At 38.3% G+C, this 25,511-nt stretch overlaps 1 protein-coding gene, 1 long non-coding RNA gene and 5 other non-coding genes across 11 annotated transcripts in view; 5 read left to right on the top strand and 2 right to left on the bottom strand.

The window, feature by feature from the left end:
• LOC134675855 (uncharacterized) overlaps positions 1-25,511 on the bottom strand; it is a 90,660-nt gene that overhangs the window by 18,603 nt on the left and 46,546 nt on the right. For all 5 annotated transcript variants that reach the window (XR_010099816.1, XR_010099815.1, XR_010099814.1 and 2 more), the window contains exons 3-5: positions 8,858-8,950; positions 4,967-5,070; positions 1,018-1,167 (exon numbers count right to left, since the gene is read on the bottom strand). Coding sequence is in view for 1 of the 5 variants with exons in the window: in XM_063534159.1 (XP_063390229.1) it covers positions 1,018-1,167; positions 4,967-5,070; positions 8,858-8,950 (347 nt within the window). In the remaining 4 variants the exon portion in view is untranslated. The remainder of the gene's footprint in view (positions 1-1,017; positions 1,168-4,966; positions 5,071-8,857; positions 8,951-25,511) is intronic.
• LOC134675975 (uncharacterized) lies at positions 2,433-4,366 on the bottom strand. The gene is made up of 2 exons (XR_010099846.1): positions 3,781-4,366; positions 2,433-2,691 (listed from the first exon to the last, which is right to left on the bottom strand). It is a non-coding gene; the product is annotated as an uncharacterized LOC134675975 (long non-coding RNA).
• Positions 5,849-5,920, top strand: Trnac-gca (transfer RNA cysteine (anticodon GCA)). Its single transcript has one exon. It is a non-coding gene; the product is annotated as a tRNA-Cys (tRNA).
• Trnac-gca (transfer RNA cysteine (anticodon GCA)) lies at positions 6,019-6,090 on the top strand. Its single transcript has one exon. It is a non-coding gene; the product is annotated as a tRNA-Cys (tRNA).
• On the top strand, positions 6,189-6,260 carry Trnac-gca (transfer RNA cysteine (anticodon GCA)). The gene has a single exon. It is a non-coding gene; the product is annotated as a tRNA-Cys (tRNA).
• On the top strand, positions 6,359-6,430 carry Trnac-gca (transfer RNA cysteine (anticodon GCA)). The gene has a single exon. It is a non-coding gene; the product is annotated as a tRNA-Cys (tRNA).
• On the top strand, positions 6,529-6,600 carry Trnac-gca (transfer RNA cysteine (anticodon GCA)). Its single transcript has one exon. It is a non-coding gene; the product is annotated as a tRNA-Cys (tRNA).

Here is a 25,511-nt window from a genome sequence, read left to right as displayed (position 1 = left end):
GTACTTAATAAAAGTGATTAGTGAGTCTGTGCGGAAAGAGAAGAGTCGTGGAATGTAAACGACTCTTCTCTTCCGTCCGCACAGACTTTACTGACGATTTTTTAGGGCCACCCCACATTTAGCGTCTTTCGAGCGTCGGCGTCTGGTCAGCGCTATGGAAAATGACGTCGCTGCGCAGTTGCGTCGAGCAGCGGCCATAGAGTTGTAGACGCCGACGCTCGAATGACGCTAAATGTGGGGTGGCCCTTAGGTATCAACAAGGTGAGTACCCTAAAAGATTAGGTACTTAAAATCGTAGATACCCAATTTCACCTTATTTGCTACCAAAATCACAGTTTTTGTCAAAAACCTATTTTCGGTAAGTTTTTAAAGTTTTCACTAAACTGTCCATAATTCAGTAACTAAAGTAACTTGATCACATATGGTACGCTGCTGGACTCTGTTGCTGGGCCTAAGATCGACCAATGACGCGCTGACACGTTAATGACAAAGATCGATTACTGCTGTTAAAGAAAGCGTTTTGTCACCTGGCAATGTCAGCTTGGAGTTGGTTGTTCTTTTTCACCACACCAGCTCGGAAAGGCTTAATTTGCACTTCAAAAAGGAATAGCAAAATTGCATTTTATTCACATGTGAGGCAAAGTAATCAAATGCAAATTTTGAGTTGTTTTCTTATGTTTGCTGGTTGAATTGACTTTTAAATGATGATTTAGGATGATAAATATTTAATAACATTTGCATTTGATTTGGTTTGATTTTGTTTGATATTTTACATTTAATATTTGCTTCGGGTTGGTGTGGTGAAAAATTTTGTGTTTCACTCGGGGGCAAATTTTGTTTAAGCCTCGTGCTTTGAAACCCTCGCAACGCTCAAGATTCCATTTCTCGAACCACTCGCTACGCTCGTGGTTCTTTGTAATCTTTCGCTTGCTCGGGTATCAATATTAGCACGAGCGGTTAAAGAACAACTTTGCCCCCTTGTAAAACAAATAACTATTGTCAACTCTAGGTCCTTACCTGACTAGTTGTTGTAGGTTGGCCTCGTTGGAGGACGTCTTCAGAGGTCCCACGGGGGCCAGCGCCACTTTGACCTCTGGCCAACCGTCGCATCTTAGCTCTCCCGTCAACTTCTCTGTTATGCAGACTACGTTGAGGCGAGCACGGAACCTGGAAGTCAAAAGTTGTCCTTAACTTAACTGGGCCCGTAGCCAAATTACATTCGCTCCGTTTCGATTCGATCTCTACGATCGCGAGCGACTGGTCGATAATGTTTATAATAACCTAGCCAAGAGGCAATCTTTTTAGTTAACGCTCAAGCTACGCGCCAAGTCGGTAAAAATTAATTTTTGTCTGTGGTTCTCGTTCAAAACCGTCAAGAAACGTCATCTGTCAGCTGTCAAGAGTGTCAAGTGAACAGCGAATCTAATTTTGGAGAAAATAATTGTTTTATCGGTAAGCAAATTAAATATTTTGGTATTTGTCTAACTTAGTTAATCACAATTTCGTGATAAAATAACTCTATATAGTGTAATATTTGAAAAGTGTGTTGTTAATTGCATATAATTTTGACCTAAAGTTTAACAATTTCAGACAGCCGTCGTCCCCGCAGCCCCAACCAAGGCGGCGGCGCAGCCAGAGCGGGCAAGAGCGGGCTCCGCGGGCTCTTCTTCCACGCTGAGAAGTCCTCGCCAAGTTGGCACGTACAGTCGAAGCTGCCGCTGCAATCTTCATGACAGTTACCAGTGCTAAGGACATGCACTGCTGGCTTACTTGACCAGAAGAGACAATACTTTAAGCGTTAGTAATGATTCAAACCGTGAAGTGAAATTGTGGACAGGTTTGCCCGAATCAGTGTAACCTCAGTGAAATCATTTACTTCATAGACGTCAAACATTTTCGAAATTAACAAAAGTCAAGCGGACATTGAATACCTAGATGTTATGCATTAGATAAGATAAAAGCTGCCTGTGAAACCAAAACTAATAAATCATATTGTTACTTAATATTATTTTTTTATTACCTACTGTCTTTGCTTTTTGTTCATATTTAACCTTTTGTATGCTCCTGTCAAAAATTTGTAATTTATATATCAATCATAATTAAATAAAATAAAATAAAATAAATAACTTACACATACTTATATAGACAAATACATACTTATATACATAGAAAACATCCATGACTCAGGAACAAATATTAGTGTTCATCACACAAATAAATGCCCTTACTGGGATTCGAACCCAGGACCATCGGCTTAGCAGGCAGGGTCAATACCCACTAGGCCAGACCGGTCGTTTTTTAAAGACAACTTTTAAAAATTAATGCATTTTTTTAAATATAGGTAATATAGGTAAGTAAATGGGAGCAGATCTGCTCTAGCTAAGCATACCAAAAGTTAAGGTGGTAACCACCATAAATAAATGAAACAATGATTGGGTTAAAAATTTAATTTATTTTATTGAAAATCTGTTAATGAAAGATGCAGCAGGTATTTTTTGCCGGCAGCATGAAATCAGTAGCCAAGCATTCTTGTTTGTACATATATTATGTACAGTGTTTTAAAACAGTAAAACAACACTCAATATATTTTTGTGGTTGTACATGTGACATAGTTTCTTCCCTTGACCCTGGCTTTGGAGCACCATAAAGTATTGGTTCATATGCCAAGGCTGCAATATATATCCAAGTCACCTGAAACAAAATGAATGCTTAGTTTTTCAACAAACTTTGTAACATTTGGTTATAATACTTATTCTCTACCAGTCACATGACAAAAAAAACTAAATGTTTTGTGTAAGTATATGTTAAGATTATTTTTATATAGTGTGTAGGTACAGTCAGCTGCAGAGAAAAGGTACCACCGCTACATAGAAGTTTGTATGCAGGGTTGGTACCTTTTCTCTTCATCTGACTGTACCTGTGCCTGCCAAAAGAAGTCATATACAATATGTTTCATAATATGAAAAAGTTTCAATACTATGGTTGATAATTGATATGTATGACAACAGCCCGTCTGGCCAAGTTGGTAGTGACTATAGTGACCCTGCCGGTTAAGCTGATAATCCTGAGTTTGAATCCCCGGTAAGGAAATTTGTGTAATGAGCACAGATATTTTGTACCTGAGTCATGGGTGTTGTCTATGTATTTAAGTATAGTTTGTCAAAGGACTGTCTCATTTCAAACAAAGACGGAGAGAATCATACTAGCTTTGTCATATACTAGTACTAGCACCCAAAAGATAACTATGAGTATAGTTTTCCTGGTTCTTACTGACTGACAAATTGGTTTGACCATCTATATATAGTTATCTAAGTACCCTAAGTACCCACAACACAAGTCTTCTTGAGCTTACTGTACAGTCCGACAAGAAATTGTAGAAATTAAAAATTAGCAACACTGTAGTCTCGTCCCTTTCAAATCAATTTAAGAATATGGGATGACACTACAATATTGCTAGTTGTTAGTGACCTTGCCTATGAAGGTGATAGTTTTGCGTCCCGGGAAGGGCATTTATTTGTGTGAAGAACATTTGTTCCCGAGTCTTTATCTATATTTGTAAAGCCTTTACCTATATACCTTTGCCTTTACACATTCAATTCACTTTCCTATTGAAAAACAAGTGCTTGCCATTGTGCATATGGGTACCAAATTTAATCTACACCGTTCATCGGTTTATATTTGATGACGTAACAGGAACACATTTGTTATTTTAGCATTAATAACATATTTTATATACTTTTTAGTAGGTATAGTAGGGATAAGTTATTGACTCACTCTTACCTTTGTAGGGACGTTGTTACGTGTTGCATTTGTGGGTGCATAATCCATTTTTCCATGACACTGTCACTATAGATAGGTAGATATTCAGCGCCTCGGTCACATTGGATCCTTTGGGTGAAATGCTGCGTACGGCCCACAATCCTTTGATCGTAGCAGTCCTTTCCTAAGCAGTTTCAATAGAGGCGATTTTTCAGACGGCGCCTGCGTCTAAGCGACACTTCCGCGTTGTTCGCCGCCCACAATGATGTTGAAGTATGCTTTTTACTACAAATTCTAATTTACAAACACTATTATTCGGTATTTTCTTGTGCTTCGATAAGTTATCTGCAAGGGGATAGCTCGCGCTACGTAGCTACACCTAGGAGGCGATAACGATTTGATTTCGCTTGTCAAAAGTGTCACTTGGCTAGGCAATGTATGACAGATGGCGAATCCCGGTAACGAAAGTTTTGCGTTTCGTTACAACATTGCAACTTGGCTAACATTTTTGTATTCGTTAATATTTTTCGACACACTCATCTACGGTACCTGTCATTCCCATACATTTTTTATCGATTCGTTAGCGATATCTTTTTTCGAAATGTGTTTTGGCTAGGCCCCCTGCTATTCTTTATTTATTTATACATTGAAAATAAAGTATAATTACGTTGATATCGTTTATGGACCGGCCGGCGTATTATGGATGATTTTATCCAAGTGATAAAATAACTGTCACTTTTTAACACCGCGGGATAGAAAGTCACGGATACCGTTTTATATACGTAGACCAGAATTACCATCATATCCGTGCAAGCAAGTTTATTCTCGTCGCTTAAGTAGAGTACAAAATGCGTGTAACAAATTTTGCCACATCTAAAACTTGCCTTCAAACATGGCTAGGATGCTGTGGGATGTGGGATGTAGTCAGATGTAGGATGCTGCAGAACAGCGAAGCGGCTCTTTTGTACATAATGACTGCAAAGCTATCCCCGCGTAAGCGCAAACATTGTTGATAGGAAACATCTTAATACCTGTTGATATTATCTTCGTATTACCTTCCACCTTCTCCCCCTGTTGGCTACGGCAGGCTTAAGCTGGTTGGCCGGCGTTGCCTCGCAGTCATTATAAGCGTCTTGAATAAATTTAGTTCCTTTCTTCTTCCGACGGCGAGCGGTGTGGTAGAAAGCAGTGATCATATAAAACGTACCTGTTGACATTAACTCTGTAGTGTGACACTTCCACCTTTTCCCCCCGCTGACTGAAGGCTTTGAGCTGGAAGGCAGGCGTTGCCTCACAGTCACACGTGATGGTCTGAAACATTTACATTCTGATTAATACTTACTCATGAAAACTTCGCGTCAGGTTTTCGCTTCGCTTCAGGGAAGCAAGCAAGCACCTGGGGCAAATTGGCGAGGGTCATATTGCTTAAAAATATGGTTGTATTACTTATCTTATTTATGGAAAATGTTAGAGCATCAAATGCGGCGGATTTAATGTTACATAGCAATATTTGCCAGTAAACCTTACTTATTCTAAGGGATTGATGTATCAGTTGAGCATTTGAGCAATGTCTATTAGTCTGATCGATGTAATAAATTGGTGGAATTTTGTGTTTCTTTTTTAGTTCAGTAACATGACACTTTAAATATGTACTTACAAACAAATCTTATATCGAACATTAAACTGCTTTCAGATATTTGGTTTTATGTGTGATCGATGGAAAGATTGAAAAGTACCTACTAAACAATACTAAATTAACGCAAAGTTATTTTTACACAATATTTAAAAATGTATTATCACTAACCAGTCCAACGTGACCCTTCTGTTTTCAAACGCTTTCTAAATAAAGATCACTGTCAAAGTTCAATGTAATCTGGGCAGTTAGAAAACTATCGAACCAAACTTTGGATACATCGTATCTTGTTCTTTGAGAAAATTCAATACCCATCCATATTTCAGTGGCGTAAGGTTCAAATTTAGAAAGTGGTTTCGATTTGATAGGCGTTATAGGAATGTCATCCGCCTACGTGCCTACGATAGCCTTTTGTTATTTAGAATATAGTAGTATTTTTCATTATTAATGTCATGTGGGGATATAGCTCAGTGGTAGAGCAATCGACTGCAGATCGATAGGTCCCCGGTTCAAATCCGGGTGTCCCCTAAAATTACTTTTTTTAGTGCAATATGCAACTCAAATTATTACCATTATTGTAACAAATATTTGTTAAGTTTACTTTATTTTCAAGAGTATTAGCGAGTGGGGATATAGCTCAGTGGTAGAGCAATCGACTGCAGATCGATAGGTCCCCGGTTCAAATCCGGGTGTCCCCTAAAATTACTTTTTTTAGTGCAATATGCAACTCAAATTATTACCATTATTGTAACAAATATTTGTTAAGTTTACTTTATTTTCAAGAGTATTAGCGAGTGGGGATATAGCTCAGTGGTAGAGCAATCGACTGCAGATCGATAGGTCCCCGGTTCAAATCCGGGTGTCCCCTAAAATTACTTTTTTTAGTGCAATATGCAACTCAAATTATTACCATTATTGTAACAAATATTTGTTAAGTTTACTTTATTTTCAAGAGTATTAGCGAGTGGGGATATAGCTCAGTGGTAGAGCAATCGACTGCAGATCGATAGGTCCCCGGTTCAAATCCGGGTGTCCCCTAAAATTGCTTTTTTTAGTGCAATATGCAACTCAAATTATTACCATTATTGTAACAAATATTTGTTAAGTTTACTTTATTTTCAAGAGTATTAGCGAGTGGGGATATAGCTCAGTGGTAGAGCAATCGACTGCAGATCGATAGGTCCCCGGTTCAAATCCGGGTGTCCCCTGTGTACTAAGTTTACTTCTTTTTTTTATTGGCCATATGAACAATCGCTTTTTAGTTTAGAGATAGTTTGTATTATTATTTGTAAGCTAATTTAGTATTTTATATTTACAAATAAATCAAATAAATAAATAGTAAGAAGAAAAAAAAACTTTTTAATTTTAAAGTTTACTATACAAATTTTATTTTCATTCTTTAATTCTTTTATATAGGTTTTAACAAAAACGTACCTAACACGAAATCATTACCGTCTGTATCTTTAGGTATTTAAATAAAAGGAATTGTTTGTTTCCTTTTATTTAAATACAGATACAGACGGAATGTAAATTTTCGGGTTGTTATAACATTTATTGGCTAACCGACCAATTACAAAACCGCCTGGATCATGTTTTCATCTACCATCAACTGGCTTAAGAAGCCGTTTGAGGGTAGATTTTGTTTACTTTTATTTAAATACTTAAAGATACAGAGTTTAAGTTTATAAGTACGTTACAGTAACGTTTCCGTCCATACAATTCGGACGTCAATTTGTTTGCCCATTAATGCTAACTCCAATCACCCAATTGTCTGTTCCGCTCAAATGGGATTGCGGCTGAATAGGGCACTCGTTTAAATTATTAACAATGGTACCTACTTACTTCACTTCCTATGCCTAGGAAACTGATATATTTTCGTTTAATTTAAAACGTATACTGGTAGGTTTGGGTCAGTTTGACCGCCTCTACGCGAACGAAGTTGCATCCAGACTAGAGATGTTATATATTGTTATATAGCACAGACAGGGCATAAACTTGAATATTATCCAAAATAGAAGTTTCATCGTAGATTCTTTATTGATAAAAACAAAGAAAGAAATTAACAAACATAATAAAACTTACAAAAATATAGATAAAAAAATTGCCCTAATCGCCGTCAACGGGCAAGGTGCCCAGAAGACTGGCCGTATTTCCCCGCTGTATAGCGATGCTAATACGCTGGGCGAAATAGTGGCCAGCCCTCTGGTCACCAGAAGCCTCTACGACAAGTCTTTGTACAGTCGACGTGTACTTGGCCCCCATCACGGCCCCAAAGTTTCGACACCAAACGCCAAAGTTTCATCTAAATATCTCCCTATCTGATATCGCTCGAATTTGCAAGAATTACTGAATGGAAAATAGATGAAACTTCAATTTTGGAGCTACCTCAAGTGCGTCCTTATACTGTAAGCAATATCACCGCCAAGTTAGTGCAAAATAGCGTCATCGGAGTCAAAATCTGAACAACCACGTACATTTAAGTTATGTGATGTGGCATTTATTAACATAAATAAAGAATAATAAGTCAAATAAGTGAATTATTGTTATTCTTTTGGGAAATAAAGATCTTTAACAGTGTTGCCAACTGGGATTTTGAAAAAATGCTAGACTAATGTCTAGATTATGCCAAAATTATGCCAAATATTTTATCACTTGAAATTAGACACTTAAACACATACATTTTTCAAAATTACCGCCTTTTTCTACTGACAAGATCTGATTTACCAACTTTATATAGTCCGTTGACGTCCATCCGTCCACAAAAGTCAAAATTCATATGAAAATATGAACCACATAAGGCGATGGCGCATATTGTTGCTGCCAAGTTGGTGCAAACTTGGCTTAGACTAAATTATGCTAAAAAATATGCCAGATGCTAAATGGAAAATTTTAGTGCCAAAGCGAGTGAAAATATGCCAGATCTGGCATCATTTACGCCAAGTTGGCAACACTGATCTTTAAACCGAAGTGTAGGTACTGGCGACGTCAATTGTATACAGATTACATGTGATCCACTTAGCAATCAGTGGACGAGAAGAAAAGATACCAGTCTAGAGTAACACTTACCACGTCGTCATTAGAGTCGCACTCGCAGAACATGTTGGACACGCTGGGCGGGTTGCTGTCCAGCGCGCGCACCAGCTGTCCAGCTCGACTCCGATTAGAGAGACAGACTACACGTGAGAGAGACAACACTCACCACGTCGTCCTTAGAGTCGCACTCGCCGAACACGTTGGACACGCTGGGCGGGTTGCTGTCCAGCGCGCGCACCAGCTGTCCAGCTCCACTCCGATTAGAGAGACAGACTACACGTGAGAGAGACAACACTCACCACGTCGTCCTTAGAGTCGCACTCGCAGAACACGTTGGACACGCTGGGCGGGTTGCTGTCCAGCGCGCGCACCAGCTGTCCAGCTCCACTCCGATGAGAGAGACAGACTACACGTGAGAGAGACAACACTCACCACGTCGTCCTTAGAGTCGCACTCGCAGAACACGTTGGACACGCTGGGCGGGTTGCTGTCCAGCGCGCGCACCAGCTCCACTCCGATGCCTTGCTGGAACAAGCAAACGATTACTTAGACACGCACACATTATTATGAATGTCAATCACAGTGAAAAAATCAACGATGACATGATGATCTGGGCTATAACCGCGAAAATCGAAGTTCGCAAATTGCGGGGATTTTTCTCTGTCACTCTAATTACGCCTTCGTTGGAGTAAAAGGGAAAGATCCCCGCAATTTGCGAATTTCGGTTTTCGCGGTAGCCGCTCTGTATGTCGGCGGCCGATCGTAAGATCAGGCAGATCGTAATGTTCCTGTGTAATGTTTTGACGATAGTAGTAGGATAGGTTCGTTAGGTTACTTCAGATGCCCGAAGGGCAAACTGCCCAGAAATAGAAGCCCCGCGTAGCGGGGCTCCGTCCACTCAGGGAACGAGTCAAAGCTTTTCACGTTTCACGATGTGTCTAGGAATTTCACGATATGCCTGATCTTACGATCGGCCGCCGACATATACATACAATTTATAGATTGTCGTAATGTGGTACGTCCCACAATAAAAAAGGAAAAAATAATTAACATTAAAGTAGAACAGACTTTCAAACTATCGTAAGACACCGACTAATTTTACGGTTTTACTCACAACACATCGTCAACATGTCGCGCAAGTGGCTAAAATACGTGAGTGAAACCCTGAAACCGTAAAATTAGTTTAAAGAATGAACCTTAATTATAAGATTTTATAAGTAAAGCCAATGTGGGGAAGACCGATATATAAAATTTACAGTTAGGAAGACCAGCATATAACATTTACTTACAGAAGGGAAGAGTTTTGCGATATAGGAACGCCCTCCCTGTCATTAAATGCTGCCTAAAATTCCATGTCTGAATAAGAATAAAATACTGAGTCTCTAACTCTCGATATGTGAGAAAATTCCGCATCCCACCCTACATACATACCTACATATAATCTCTGATATAATCAAATAATCACGCCTGTTTCCCGGAGGGTAGGTACTTATTAGTTAGTGACCACGGATTTCCACTTGCTACGATCCTGACATACCTCTTTCGCTTCCTTCACTTTCATAACATTCCTCATACACGCTCGCCGGTTTAGGGTGCTCTTGAAGTCTTGACCCTGGATAGTCTTTAAATAATTAAAGTAACAACCAATAATAATTATTGTCATCGATGTCAGGTTGCTATGGCGTACAACATCATAACAAACGTCGAATTGAGGGTTAGTCACCACCTAGTACCCGTAGGGTGGCCCCCTTACACTTACATATTAATAAAGAGAAAATAATTTCCTAGAATATTTACTTAACATTAGGGGTGTTTAAAACAGGTAAATTGTTTTATTAGTGGTTGTCTCATTTTCCACATAATCAGAATTAACCCTTTAGTCCGTAGCGGCAACATCCTTGCCATCATACTTAGAACAAAAACGCATCTCTACTATAAGAATTACGGTTCGAAATCGAATGACTAGAAAGAAATGTCAAATGGTTAAAGGGCATATACACGCCGCCCAGTAGTACCCAAAATTATTATTTTTAGCCAATATAAATAAACAAACCCAAACAGGTAGACCTTGCCTAAACAGTATCTGTCTGACGTTATTTATCAGCCTAAAAGCTTCGCCACTCAATGTCAAATTACGCACGAATTGCTCTGACTAATGAGCGTCGGCCATGATTTAACTAGCATTTTAGCTTTTAGCGTTTTAGGATTCACGGAAGAAAGATTTTGTACTACTAGGCATACTATAGATGCCTAATAGAAAAATTGTCTGAAACTAATTGCGTTTTAGCGATAAGATCGCCTCTTGTCTGATTCTATCTTTAATCAATAGTTTTTAGGGTTCCGTACCCAAAAGGTAAAACGGGACCCTATTACTAAGACTTCGCTGTCCGTCCGTCCGTCCGTCCGTCCGTCCGTCTGTCTGTCACCAGGCTGTAGGTATCTCACGAACCGTGATAGCTAGATAGTTGAAATTTTCACAGATGATGTATTTCTGTTGCCGCTATAACAACAAATACTAAAAACAGAATAAAATAAAGATTTAAATGGGGGTCCCATACAACAAACGTCGGGCGTGGTCAGTACTTGGATGGGTGACCGTTTTTTTTTGCATTTTTTTTCTTTTTTTTCATTATGGTACGGAACCCTTCGTGCGCGAGTCCGACTCGCACTTGCGCGGTTTTTTTCATTAGTACCTACTACTGTTTACTACGTAAATATTAAATAAAACAGTAGTCAACAGTTAAAAATATTGAGTTATAATCAGCCCGCGTATTATGGATGGCTTTATCCACATTTATCCACGTGATAAAACAACTGTCACTTTTTAACTCTGCGGGATAAAAAGAGACGGACACCGTTTTATCACGCTGTCACGTAGACAAATACGACCATCATATCCGTACTGAACGGGAACTCTCAGTGGAAACTTGCATGAGAATTTTTATTCAAAGTATCAAGAAATATTGGTAATTTTGCGAATGTTTTTACGACTTGCAAATTGTTAGTCTCATGTCTGAAAACGTGGTAGAATGTAATTACATTTCTCCATATAACACCAATAAACCTTGAGGATTAGCCTCACGTTTCTTATCGACATGGTTACGATGGCAATCAAATCGTTTTCGTATTTGGTCACGGAGAACTATAGTTGGAATACCATGTTACCTACATGTTATAGCATTGTTAAATATAGCATCATGTCCACACTCGCATATAGGTATTAATTTTGAATGTATTTTAATAAATATTTGATCGTCTAATGCAAAACTCCAAGTGCGTGTTAAAATGTTTATTTTGATTCTTTTCATCGAAAGAACTTAGGTACAGTACGAATCTTTCGTACGAGAATTGTTTTGTATTAATACCAACACTGTGTATTATATAAATGACCATTATAGAAATTAAGCAACCTGTAGGTATAATGTATGTATGGATAATCGCATAGAAATAGGAAAAAGCCTATATCTGAATGAGTAAAGTACAATATTCGCCTTGTAGTGAACATGTTTACATGCGCTAGACTTACCTAAGCATGACAAATTCAATGTCAAACAATTGCAATTAAAATTGCGTAACTTCATTAAGGGACAAAAATATCCTCTTGCATCTGATGCATCAGTGAGACGGTTATCACAATACTCTCCCGCTTTCGGTCTAAAAGTCGAATATCTCCAGAATAACCTAGTACATTCGACGTTTTGGAACAAAATAGCCATGTTACATTATGTAGATATTTGCTTCAGCCAATAACCTCTGTATTTGTTGCTATTATTAACATATCTTCCCAACATCAAACATCAAACATCAAACATCAACATTTATTCAGCAAATAGGCCACAAGGGCACTTTTACACGTCAACATTGAATTTACATAAAAGCAAAAATAATAACATCAACAATTTTATAAAATAAAACTAACAATTCAATCTAACGTATTACAATTACTAAGAGATGTATATGGTCTCTTAATGTCGAATTACATACAAAATACAGATAAAAAAACACACAAAAAAAATCTATAATATTTAGAGGTGTAAATGTCTCTAGGTGTCAGAACTATAAGATTATATAGTTTATCAAGTTATCCTTAGAGATGTATAAGGTCTCCAAGAGTCAATATCCTGTATAATTAATACATTCATTAAAAGAAAAGAAACATACGAGAACAGAATGAGGCGTCTCACTGTAATTAATTAATAAAAGTTACTAAGTATAATAGCTCGTGTTAGCTTAACAGACCAGTCTCCACAAACAGCACCCGTTCACGAGTATGACGCGTATCTCAGCCATCGCCTCCCTCAACCTTCATTCGGGAAAGTGGCGACCCGATCAACAACGCCACCGTAAGCAAAGACTTTTAAGCGAGCATGACATGTTCAAGCTACCGGCCTATATTAATATTAAAATAGTAATAACATGTAGCTGTAAGACACGGCATTTTGTGCTCATATGTTACATAAAAAGACAGTAATATAGCTTCACATAATTACTTTTAACGACAAAACCAATATATATCTGACCTGTGATTACATATAATTATTATGAATCTCTAGATAAATTTGTACTAGAAACGGGTTCAAAATAGTTTATTGTGAATAGTAGTTGGCACAAAAATTAATACATTGGCGGTTGGCCAATCGCTAAGTTCTATTGTTGAGTTATTTATCGAGGGACGCTAAATGTTTGCGTTCTTCTAGGTGTTAGGCCAGTTAGTTGGTATTTACATATTTCAGTTTTACCATTAAGGATGACTCACGCTCGACCGGGCCGGGGCTTCCGGCGCTTCGCTTTCTATGGAAAGCACAAAGCACCACGTGATCACCGAACCGATCACGATATTCACGATCAGCCGTCATCGAAAATGACATGTCGGACGCCTCGGCTCTGGGGGCCTACCGCGACCCACGTTCGACGTGTTGCCTCCCAGTCATACTTACGTACGAACTTACAAGTGCGACAGAGAGGCAACAAGTCGAGCGTGGTTCGCGGTAGACCCCCAGGCTTTTTGTACCGAGACTGACTGAAGTAGTAAGACACGTTTGTTCGTTTTCGTGAAAATACGATGGAAAATCATTATGCACTATATCTGTAACGCGGCATCCCGACCTTGTCTCGCGGCCTTCACCCGCCGCCGCGGGCGCGCCGCTATCGATTCTCTTATCGACTTATTGCTATGGGACAAATGTACGAACCATACCAACCGAACTCAGCCAGAGCGCTATTAAGCCATACCAGAGAATAAAGTTTGTTTAAATTTTGTTAATGGCTTGTTAATTTTGACAGATGTTTATAGATAACGACAGATTTGAGCTTAAATTACCGATTACAGGACAACTCGGTCACTGTTAAAAGAGAGTTTAACATTTATAAAAAAATTATATATGTACTCATATTTAAATTTCCATTCATACTGATATACCTACCTACTTAAAAATAATAAATTCAAGGCATCATGTCCGTATCGGCGGGACTGGGAGTCGACCGTGAATCTCACGTGTCATCGAATGTTCGGAACGGAAACTAGTGATAAATTATATTTTATTTTTAATAAACACAAGCGGAACAACGCTGAAATTGCTGGTTGAAACAGAACAGAAGATTTCTATAAAAACGGCGTTTTCTCAGTCAATTCACCTTGTGACTTATAATTATAATATCTACGGTAGGTAGGTTACATATTACATAAAAGTAGCAATTGGCCAAGGCCGATAAAAGTTACAAATAGGTATTTATGTAGAGAATTCGATAGTCATAAACAGTTCACATTTACGGTTGGCTTCCACAGCAGCATCATGAAAATAAACAGTTACTAAAATATTAAAATACCAGACCGACCTTACTTTTTCAAGAATATTTTTTTTTTAATTTATCAGCGAGTACAGCCGAAGTCAAATATATGTTTAAGTACATTTTTCGCCTTATTGCAAATTAGTAAGGTGCAAAAGTGTAAACATATCTTTGACGTTGACTACATCAAAACCGATGTCAGGTTGAGTTCCGACCGTGATTCCCACGTAGGGTTGCCAGATGGTCAGGATTTGGCGGGATTCTCCCGATTTTTAGCACGTGTTCCCGATTCCCGACGAAGTGAAAATTGTCCCGAAAAACAGCTTCACGTTATAAAACAATAATTTCATGTTCCGAACTGTCGTCGAGCGAGCGAGCGACCGGCGTCGAGCGCAATACAATTACTTTAATTTGAAAGTATTTTTTTCCCGACTCAAGTCCCAAAATCCCGAAAAATTGATATTTTTTCCCGATAATAACGCCTTTCGATCTGGCAACCCAATTCCCACGTGTCACCAAATGCACGGAAACAACCTAATAATAAACAAGCTCCGCGTAACTCTGTGAATGTCAGCTGTTATAATTGCTGTGTGAAATAAAACTCGACGGCGCACTGCCAGCAGATTTGTATACAGGTGGCGTTTTTATAATGAGTTAACAATTTTCAAGTTCAACTACGCTTATTATACATTGACAAAATTAATTAGTTGTCCTGTCGTGGGTAAAATTTTTATGGGGGACCAGAAAGTTTAAGAGATTTCAGAGGGCGGTACTTTGCCCACCACTGTGCTAAATGAACATTAACTTGTGAACACAACACAAGTACTCTACCTAAATGAGACGATTGCATTAACTTAAAAGCACCACTTAAGAACAATCAAGCACATACTGAAGCAAAGCGACAAATAAAATAAATTTTATATCTAAAATCTAAATAATTTCCGATTACTGAAATAGTTTTTAATAACATATTCTCAACGTGAGAGTAAACAGGTAAACATACTCGTAAAGTAATGAAGGTAAACGCAACTTGCCAAGTATTTCTAGAGGAACAACGCATGCATCGCCCACTGACGTTAGGTTCTAGATCCTAATAATAGACCTGTATTTAGCTGACGAGACGAGACGAGTCTGGTGTCAATATGAAAGTCACGGTGTGTCGGGTGTGTCACCGTCACGCGGTACGCACGCATTATTTTAATAATCACTTTTATTTTTAGTCAGGTTGTCGATATATTTTTTTAATATCTCACACGTTACATGTGAATTTCATTTTCACACACACCTATTCTCTCAAATAGAGTACCTACCTACAAAATAAAACTTTTAGAGTTCAGAATGCTTACCGCAAACGCGCAAACATCGACTATCAAAATTTTGTTATTTGTGTCTCGATTGCACTACGTATCCGACTGTGAAATAATGTGTACACTGAAAAAATTTAGGCTTAAGGCATTATTTATGTATACATATAATATATGTTTAACAATAATATTTAACAATAGGTTTTAGGATTTTGATTCATAAGCATATCAATCAAACACATTTACTTACACAACATTTTATTTAGAATAATTTACTTCACCTTCAATGTTTGAAGGAAAAACAATAATAACCTATCTCATTAGTATCATTACGCGCCTATACTACACTGATGAAGATCCATTTGATTAGCTTGTTAAGATTGTTTAACTTACGAATAAAATAATTTATTATTTCAAGCGACCGTTGCATGCAAACTCACGATTAGCATTTTATTAGTTTAGTTCGATGACGTAACGCGTGTGAAGGTCGTCTCTCGGGCTACATTCCACGCTTATCTCTCAGACTTCTTTGATTTGTAACCACAACACTAAATCGAAATGTGAATTCACGTGTATAAAACCTGTTATTAAATGCTTTATAATAAAATGAATAACAGATTTCATAATGCAAAGTTTTTAAGTTTTTCAACTCAGATACCTATACTCATTCACTATAAATGCAGTTTTTTAAGTGACATAACCTGCGCGAAGGTCATCTCTACATTGCTCTCTTCTCTCCTTCTCATCTCACGTATCTTTAACTTCCAATCACAAATATTCTAAAAGTCGTTGGCATTTTATCCATAGTCGGATGCAAATTAACTACTTAAGAGCCAACAGGAGTGGTAATTTCTCCATACAAACGTACTCGACTGTTTCCTCCGTGGGTTTGATGCTAGAGCAATGATTTTTTCAACACAAATTAACATTGTCAATATCATTGTCTTATCTTTATCGTTTTGCGCGCTAGAGCCCCTCAAAAATGGCCAAAATGGCCTAATTGACTATGCCGCAATGAAAGGCGTGGTATTCAAAACTGATATCAATTAGCCAAAAAAGCAAAACGGTCCGACACAGATAATTTCATAATCATTTAGATTTCCAAGTTTGGTTAGGATTGGTTAAGTTTTGGAGGAGGAAACAGTCGAGTACGAAACCTCGATTTTTGAGATTTTTACGCGGGATTTTTCAGCTTGTCCTTATCGCACTAGTTTTAGAAGCCGCTGCCGTTAGCGAGTCGGGTATATTTACCTAAAATATTTAAAACTCAGCTCCTGCTTCGTCTTAATTGCCATTTAATAGCAATTTATTCAATGACATAACCTGCGTGAAGGTCGTCTTTCGGGCTGCATTGCTCTCCTACTACTACTACGCCAATCTAACAAACTTTTGACTTCTAATCATAATAAACGCTAAATTTATTTATTTATTTATATAAGTAAATATACAGAGGTACTATAATACAAATAGGTACTAAATTGACATGTCAATTCAGCTTCTTTTTATTGAAACATACTTTGAATAAACTATTAAATACGACCGGTCGTAATTGACCCTTCTTTGAAGCCGACGGTCCTGGGTTCGAATCCTGATAAGGGCATTTATTTGTGTGATGAACACAAGTATTTGTTTCTAAAAGTCATAGGTGTTTTCTATGTATTATAAGTATGTATTTATCTATATAAAGTATGTATATCGTCGCCTAGCAGCCATAGTACAAGCTTTGCTTAGTTTGAGATGTCCCCAGATATTTATTTCTTTATTAACCCCGTTCAAACCCCGGCTCGTACCAATGAGTTTTTCGGAACTTATGTACGAAATATCATTTGATATTTACCAGTCGCTTTTCGGTGAAGGAAAACATCGTGAGGAAACCTGCATACATCTGCGAAGAAATTCAAAGGTGTATGTGAAGTCCCCAATCCGCATTGGGCTAGCGTGGGGACTATAGCCCAAGCCCTCTCGCGCTCGAGAGGAGGCCTGTGCCCAGCAGTGGGACGTATATAGGCTGAGATGATGATGATTTCTTTATTAAATATGTAATTTGAGTCATTGATCAGAATCGGCATTTTTCCAAAATAATTGGATGTAACATGATGTAAATTATTCAATGATGTAACCAACATGAAGGTCGTCTCTCGAGCTTCATTGCTCTCGTATCGACAGCCCGCCAATCTAGCAGACCTTTGACTCCCAATCACCAGCTAAATTGAGACGTGAACTCATCTCGCGGTGAAACACACATCGATTCATGCAATTGTTTACATAAGATAGAAATAACATATTGAGATCATAATTCATAATAGTACCTTCGCAATGGCTGGAAGTAGTAAATAATCGGGCATATCATTCTCATGTCTTATCGTCTGCATCTACTTTGGAGTGACAAAGTGTGGTAGTGCCACATATTTTCATAATATTTTACGTTTAGGTATAGACTTCCAGACTTTGTCACTAAAAGTCTACCTATGTAAAATAACTGCAAAAGCAAAAGGTTGTCTCTGAAATGTGACTTGGCAATATAATTTCAACATGCATCATACGAGTATTTCTACTAATTTTTATAGCTCTGCTCTTAAGTGTAATAGTCTAATAGTGGTAACAATATAAATCCGGCAACAGTTGCAAAGTTATTATCGGTAATTGACGCAAGCACTAGTTTTTACGAAAGCGACGGCCATCGGACCTTCCAACCCAGAGGGGAAACTCGGTCTTATTAGTCCGGTTTCCTCAAGTGATTTTCCTCCACCGAAAAGCGACTGCCAAATGACCTACCCAATGATACGATAGTATATATTTATAGGTAACTCATTGGTTCCGAGAAACTTAGTTTGCCTATGTGAATGCCTAATAAAATCATGATCCAAATTCAGTTTTAGTTATAGGAGTGGGTAGTTTGTTTTGATAGTGCATACCGCAGCGGTGCAGCGGTTCCGCGTTCTAAATTTGAAATCTCCCGCATTGACCCAGATTCGGAGTCTGCAGCGCGGATGAACACGTGAAATCTTTTATTGTTTTCACAAGATTTTGGTAGCGAATACTCGTAGGTATAATGCATATAGTATATCCTAAAAATGTTATGTCAGTCAGTCGAAGCGCTGGTGGCCTAGCGGTGAGAGCGTGCGACTTGCAATCTGGAGGTTGCGGGTTCAAACCCCGGCTCGTACCAAGTTTTTCGGAACTTATGTACGAAATATCATTTGATATTTACCAGTCGCTTTTCGGTGAAGGAAAACATCGTGAGGAAACCGGACTAGTCCCAATAAGGCCTAGTTTACCCTCTGCGTTGGAAGGTCAGATGGTCGTCGCTTTCGTAAAAACTAGTGCCTACGTCAAATCATGGGATTAGTTGTCAAGCGGACCCCAGGCTCTCTTGAGCCGTGGCGAAATACCGGGATAACGCGAGGAAGAAGAAGATATCCTAAAAATGTTGATAGCGTATAGTTAAATTATAACTATGCATATACATATATAGTATATCTTAGATCGAAAATAAATGTAACGAGCATAATTTAAATGAGCTCATCAATAATTAACGTTAAAAATTAAACCATCGTTGTAGTCTATGACTATAATTACCTGAGTTTACAGTAGAAAATTAGATACTTCTATAACATAATCGTCATACAAATATATTTATAACAGTTGGGGACCTCGTCTGTGTAGAAGTCGACAAATACTAACAACTTCATGTCTATTAATCGCCTTTGGGGTTTTTAAATCCTTTCTTAACACGTTCACTACGGCATCGGGTCGAATGTAACCGTTGTAGAACTTTCCTTCGGTGCGAGAGATAATTTGCTGTTCCGTACGCTGGTGCGGGATAGATATCTCTGGATGTAGCAAGAGTAAAAAAAGGATAGGTAGTGTTTTGACAATGTCTACTGGAATATAAGCAATATAGGTAATAAAATACGTATCGGTTACTTTCGACCCCATGCCGACCAGGGCGAAAATTTTTTTCATCTGGTACGGCCATCGGGTCGTCAAGATCCGATGCCCGATGACCCGATAGCCGTACTAGATGAAAGTCTAGTTGAGCCAGTGCAGTCCAAGTGTGTGGGTGTGACAATTAGTGAATTATCGATCATGAAGCGATCGAGAAAAACATTGTTTTTTTAGTGAAAAACAAGAAAACGAACATGAAACGGTTAAAAAGAACAAAGAAGATGTAACTGCCAGGAGGATAATTATTGGTAAGCGTTACATATCTGCCAATAATATTAACACAAGCCCATCAACCTACCACCTACCTACCATCAAATTGTTCACTAATTGCAATATTGTCTTTAGTAGGTATCACATAAGTCTATCACCATATTAAAATTAATATTTTTCGATATCGATGTTTTATTTCTACCCCCAACACTACAAAAATATCGACAATCTGAACAGCCAGTGCGGATATCGGGTGTAAGAGATCCGACAAATTGTTTTTTGTCCAGCATTTTCATTTTAAAATGAATCTACCTACGAATTGAATAGTGACTAGGTTGACTATCAAAGAATATGTTATTTAAAAAATATATGCATAATTCATCGTAAAAACGTAGATAATAACAATTAATTAAGAGAATACCCAACGGTTATTATCGACCCGTTAACGCCATAGAATAAAGTCATGCATCGGATCTAACAGACCCTGTGCCGTGCCCAGGGAAAGTCTTAAAAATTCTTTGCCGTTGCGAACGTGTTAAGTAAAGTAAGAGTATAATATTTTGAATCTAATCTAATATTTTCTAACGTTCAGTTAGTTAAGCTGTCTGTTGTCAGTCAGTTTCAAAAATACCACTTCCATGAGTTCCATGAAACACACTGCAGTTAAAATCTCATCGCCTTCGTCGACTTCCAAAAGTTATCGACGAAATCACTTATTAACGATATTTATCAGTGCAATACCCAGAAATTTTCATTATTTCCTACACAATTTTTTGTGCCTAGTCACTTCCGTATCCCGGCACGACTTTTGGCAAAATTTAACCGTCATAATGCCGTCGTAAAGCGGCCATAAAAGTGTCATAACGCGAATTCCAGGTCGCTGGCCAGAACAAAGTAGTTACCGAGTTTTATGGATCCGAGAACGTTGCATTGCTTGCTTTCAATACCCGCTAAACTGCTATTTAGTAGGTATACGTACTATATCTAGTAAGTTTATTAGAATAAGGAATCTACAAAAAAAAATATGACAGCCCAAACGTAATAAGAAAATAAAGTTTAATTGAAGTGTTTATGTAAAAACAAAATCAGATAGACAATTTCGGTTATTACCAACCATCACCAACCATATCTTAAAAACCAGGCTGTCAGTTTTTAAATAAAGTTAAATCAACTACATATTGTTACCATGATATCAAACTTAAATCGAAATAAAAACGGTCAGTTTAGTTCTTCTAATTGAATAAAGTCAAGTATAGTATAGAGCTAAAAACATTGTGTGGTGTACCTACTGTATAATGCTCCAAAACACAACGGCTGCAAAAAACGTTAAGTGCATGTTTGGGTGCTCACCCACATCCCGAATGTCATTTTCATTACATCATGAGAATACCATCGTGTCATCTTTCCGTGAATGATAAACTCATCAACAGGGGAGCGACAAAAATTAGTGGCATGTTAGAAACAAGTCATTAGTAGTTTAGCCGGGAATACGCAGCTTAAACTTGAAAACGTAAGCTCAATTCAATAAGGCTTGTGTTGCGGGTATACTTCTTCTTCAATTTAAGAGGTATCCTCTTGTCGGTGGAGTATTTTTCATTTCTCCCTCTCATAAGCCATAGCTTTGACCTCTTGATACGACACGACACCAGTTTTTTCTTTTATTTGGTCTACATAGCTACGTCTTGGTCTGCCCCTGCCTCTCTTTCCTTCTATCTTGCCTTCTATGATGGTTTTAAAGAAGTTGTCGTGCCGTAACAAATGTCCAATCATTTTTCCCCGTCTGTTGTTGATGGTGTTCAATATCATCCTCTTCTCTTTCACTCTTCGTATATCTCTTCGGCGGGTATACTAGACGACGATATATTATTATGTAATAAACATATACATACAAATACTTATATACTTACATAGAAAACAATATGTATGTACTTAGTAGGTTTTAGCAAAACATTGACAATGAGTCAGACACTGTCTGGTCAAGGTTTCACAATTTAAATGTTTTCCTCCGTGTTTTCCTTCATGTGTATAATTTAGTTACGTTATATTGTCATTCTGGTCACACGAGATAACATCTTCATCGTCTTATTATTGTCTTATGGTGACATTCGGATGGCGACTGCAGCTTCGTTACTAGGAGCATTGCAATAGCGAAAAATGGGTGATAACGGCTCGGCCACGACATTGCGGGACCGGCGGCGGCGGCAACCATAGGTTGAAGCGAGACACAGCGATTTAGCTTTTCGTTCCCACCTAAGGTTGCCGTCGGTCGCGCAATGTCGTGGCCGAGCCGTGACACTGTCAATATCCTGTCATTGCCGTATCGCTGCTGTCGTTATTAAAACTCACGCCTCACTTAAGTTAGCAAGGAAATTGTCAATGACACCGCCCGCGGCAACGCTGCAGCAGCAACGCTGCAGCAGCAACGCTGTTGCAGACGTAATTCGAATCTAACCTTAAATTCAGCTAATGGACGTAACATGACCTTTAATGCAATTCATTGTCAACACTCTTCACTGCACTTCAGTTGTTTGATAACAAACATAAAGTATGAATCTTAAATACATTATGCAAACAATTATGTTGAAGCTTTACATAAACACATAATATTGCAGTGTTTATGGTCCAATGAGTACCTAATAAAGCTACAAGTAGTAATAACAGGGAAACGCACTAGGTCTTGAGTAAACGATTTATTCTTGGACTGAGTACAGGATAATGCATAGACCGACGCTATCGTCCCTTTCGCGGGAAACCATCTTCCCAGAGAGTGGCGCAATGACATACGCTGTCAGTTAGGGCACGTTCAAAACCCCGCTAACAGTAGGTAAATCTCTATTTTAGAATTAGGTCCTTCCACATAACTCGTGTTTAATTCCATCAATAATATACATACATAACAAACAAACAATAATTTATTTGCAAAAAAGGGTAAATTTATTACTTACATGTGTTAGTGTAAAATGACATTTTACCTTTTCAAAGGTTAATAGGCCATAAGTTGACTGTCGTATTATATTTCTATGGTAGGTATGCTAAAATACTATCATCTAAAATAACTAACAGCATACATTATGCGAATTGGTAAGATTAAGCTTTAATTCGGCATTAAGATACTTATATTGATATACTTATATATAAGAGGTTTGCATTGAAAGCTTTGTGCTTTATTTTCCTGATTTAGGTAAGCCTGCTTGCTTTTTTTTCGAAAACGCTTCGGCCGTTGAATGAACCTACCAAGTTTTTTCCAAGAAACTATCTTAACTTTTGTAATAAGGTCCACCATTATACAATTAGGAATGTTGCTGTTTGTAGCCGTCGTGCAGGTCAGGATCTCGACGACTCAAATAAAAAAAAAGCTTCGATTTGAAGTAAACTGTTGTAATTTTCCAAAGTTACTGGTTTACAAGGGCTTTGACTAAAACGGTTAAATGTAAAAGTGGTGTGGTGGTTGTATGGAGGCTGATGAAAGAGTGATTTGCATAATTTGAATGTACGAAATGGTGGTTAAGATTTAGATGCCTCTAATTGGCCGCAATATATGGTATGTGGAGCGCTCCTATTGGTGCTTTAGAAAAAGCTTCCAAATACTGCGTTTAGCTACTGCATTAGTTTTATACAGAAAATAAAGGTTGCGTTCGCAACACTGTTTATATTGTGGTGCTTATTAGGTGGGGTGGTATAAAAAGAGAGTCTCCCTGGCAACAGCCAACGCATTTTGGCAGCGCGGACGCACATTATGTAATGGCGTCTTGTACCGCGTGGCGCGGCGACTACGCTTGTTTGCTATACACTACACGTTTTATATGAGTCATTTATATATTATACTACTCGTAACTAGGCCCTTAATCTGACGCAAACATCGTACGATTTGGCGCGGCGTCTTGGTTCGCGTGGCGCAAACCGCCTGGAACCGACCACATGCTGTATGAATGGGCTAGGATTAAGTATAGCGGGATTATTATCATTGTCGTGTGCTTACCATTTAAAATAAGAAATATCTCAAATATATCTCTGTAAAATGTAACATATAATCTGAGGCTTCCTTATTGGTTGAGATATATACCTACTTACAATTTTTCTATTCGACGGAGCCGGAAAGCGGCAACTTCGTTTAGCGCAGCGGGTCGAAAATTGACGCTTTCAAAGAATAGAAAAGACTGTAAAAGTCGTGGAGTTGCAAACGCAGCCAAAGAAGTAATTTTAGTCAATAAAGTCATTACCATGATTAGGTACGCTATAAAACCGTACGACATTCGTTCACAGCATTGTTCGATTTATAGCCAATTGTACCCTGGGAAATCGGATAGGTATGCTTAGCGATACGACTTTGTGAACTATCGGTAAATCATTTCTCAAATAAATCTCCAAGAAGTATTCTCACGCGGGATTGGGCTGGGTACACTAGCGACTGACTATATATATGTCGGCGGCCGATCGTAAGATCAGGCATATCGTGAAATTCCTAGGCATATCGTGAAACGTGAAAATCTTTGACTTGTTCCCTGAGTCGACGGAGCCCCGCTACGCGGGGCTCCTATTTCTGGGCAGTTTGCCCTTCGGGCATCTGAAGCAACCTAACGAACCTATCCTACCTATCGGCTCGATTCGGAAAATGAATTAAATTTCTACTAGACTTCAACAAGTTACGATATGGATAATTTAAAGATATTTGTAACATAGATATGTCAAATTTGACGTTTCCGCGATTCTGGAGGTCCTCTTGAACGATTTCGACAAGTTATGACTTAGATATCCAAGTCACATCTAGTCGATATCTAATGTAGATCTAGTTGATCTCTAAATCGTCTCTAGATCTTGTCATTATCTTGAAATCCGAATAGGCCTGTAAATATTGGTTTAATGTGACTATCGTCAAAACATTACACAGGAACATTACGATCTGCCTGATGATGTTACGATCGGCCGCCGACATACCTATATATATAATGCTATACCCGATACGCTTAAAAGACATACACATTAAATACTAAAGGACCTATTTTAGATTTAAGCTAGTACAATACAATTAAGCTGGTACAATGGTACCAAGGATGCTGGCGGCATTTCCTCGCTGTATGCTGATACGTTGTGCGAGGAAGCCGCCAGCTCCTCGGTCACCAGTTACGTCAACCAGATGCTTCGAGATTTCTGCGACCAACTTGGGCGCACTGGGACCCCATGGACCAAGAGTTTCAACTCCAAATGGTACAAAATGGTACTCTCTACCGAGGCTCTTATATTCATACGTTTTACTTAATTAACATTGAAACATAGTAAAACATATGGAGAGACAAACAGGATGCGAAACTTCAGGAAAACATAACACAAAATACACGTTTTACATTTCATAAGCAAACTTCTTCTTCTTCTAAGTCGGTCCCTCACTGCTGAGGATCGTGACTCCGCTTACTAATTTTTCCTATGGCAGCTCTCCACTTCTCCCTGTCGGTTGCTTTGTGGAAAGCGTTGCTTAGTGTGATGTCCATCTGGGCGGATATTTGGTCACACCATCTCGTTGGACTTGGTCCTCTAGGCCGTCATAAGCAAACTTAGCTTGATCCAAATATTCGGAACGACAATAATACCTCGATTTACATAAGTTAACCATAAAGACCGTTCTTGATCTAGATTTTTTTATACACGACCTAATAATACGCAAGCCAATATTGCCTTCCAAGCAAATAAAAACTCTATTACAAAAGCACAAAGTCTAATTTAGTTTGCGGCCCACTGACAGCTATAAGATTTGTTGATCTAAGGCTGCTGGGAAGTTATTTTCTCCATTTATTTCAGTTTGTCTTTGAAGCCATTTCGGAGTTTCGTGTTTACGGAGAGAG

Source organism: Cydia fagiglandana, chromosome 23, assembly GCF_963556715.1.
Source record: "Cydia fagiglandana chromosome 23, ilCydFagi1.1, whole genome shotgun sequence".
NCBI lineage: Eukaryota > Metazoa > Arthropoda > Insecta > Lepidoptera > Tortricidae > Cydia > Cydia fagiglandana.
This window is presented reverse-complemented; position numbering and strand designations above follow the sequence as displayed.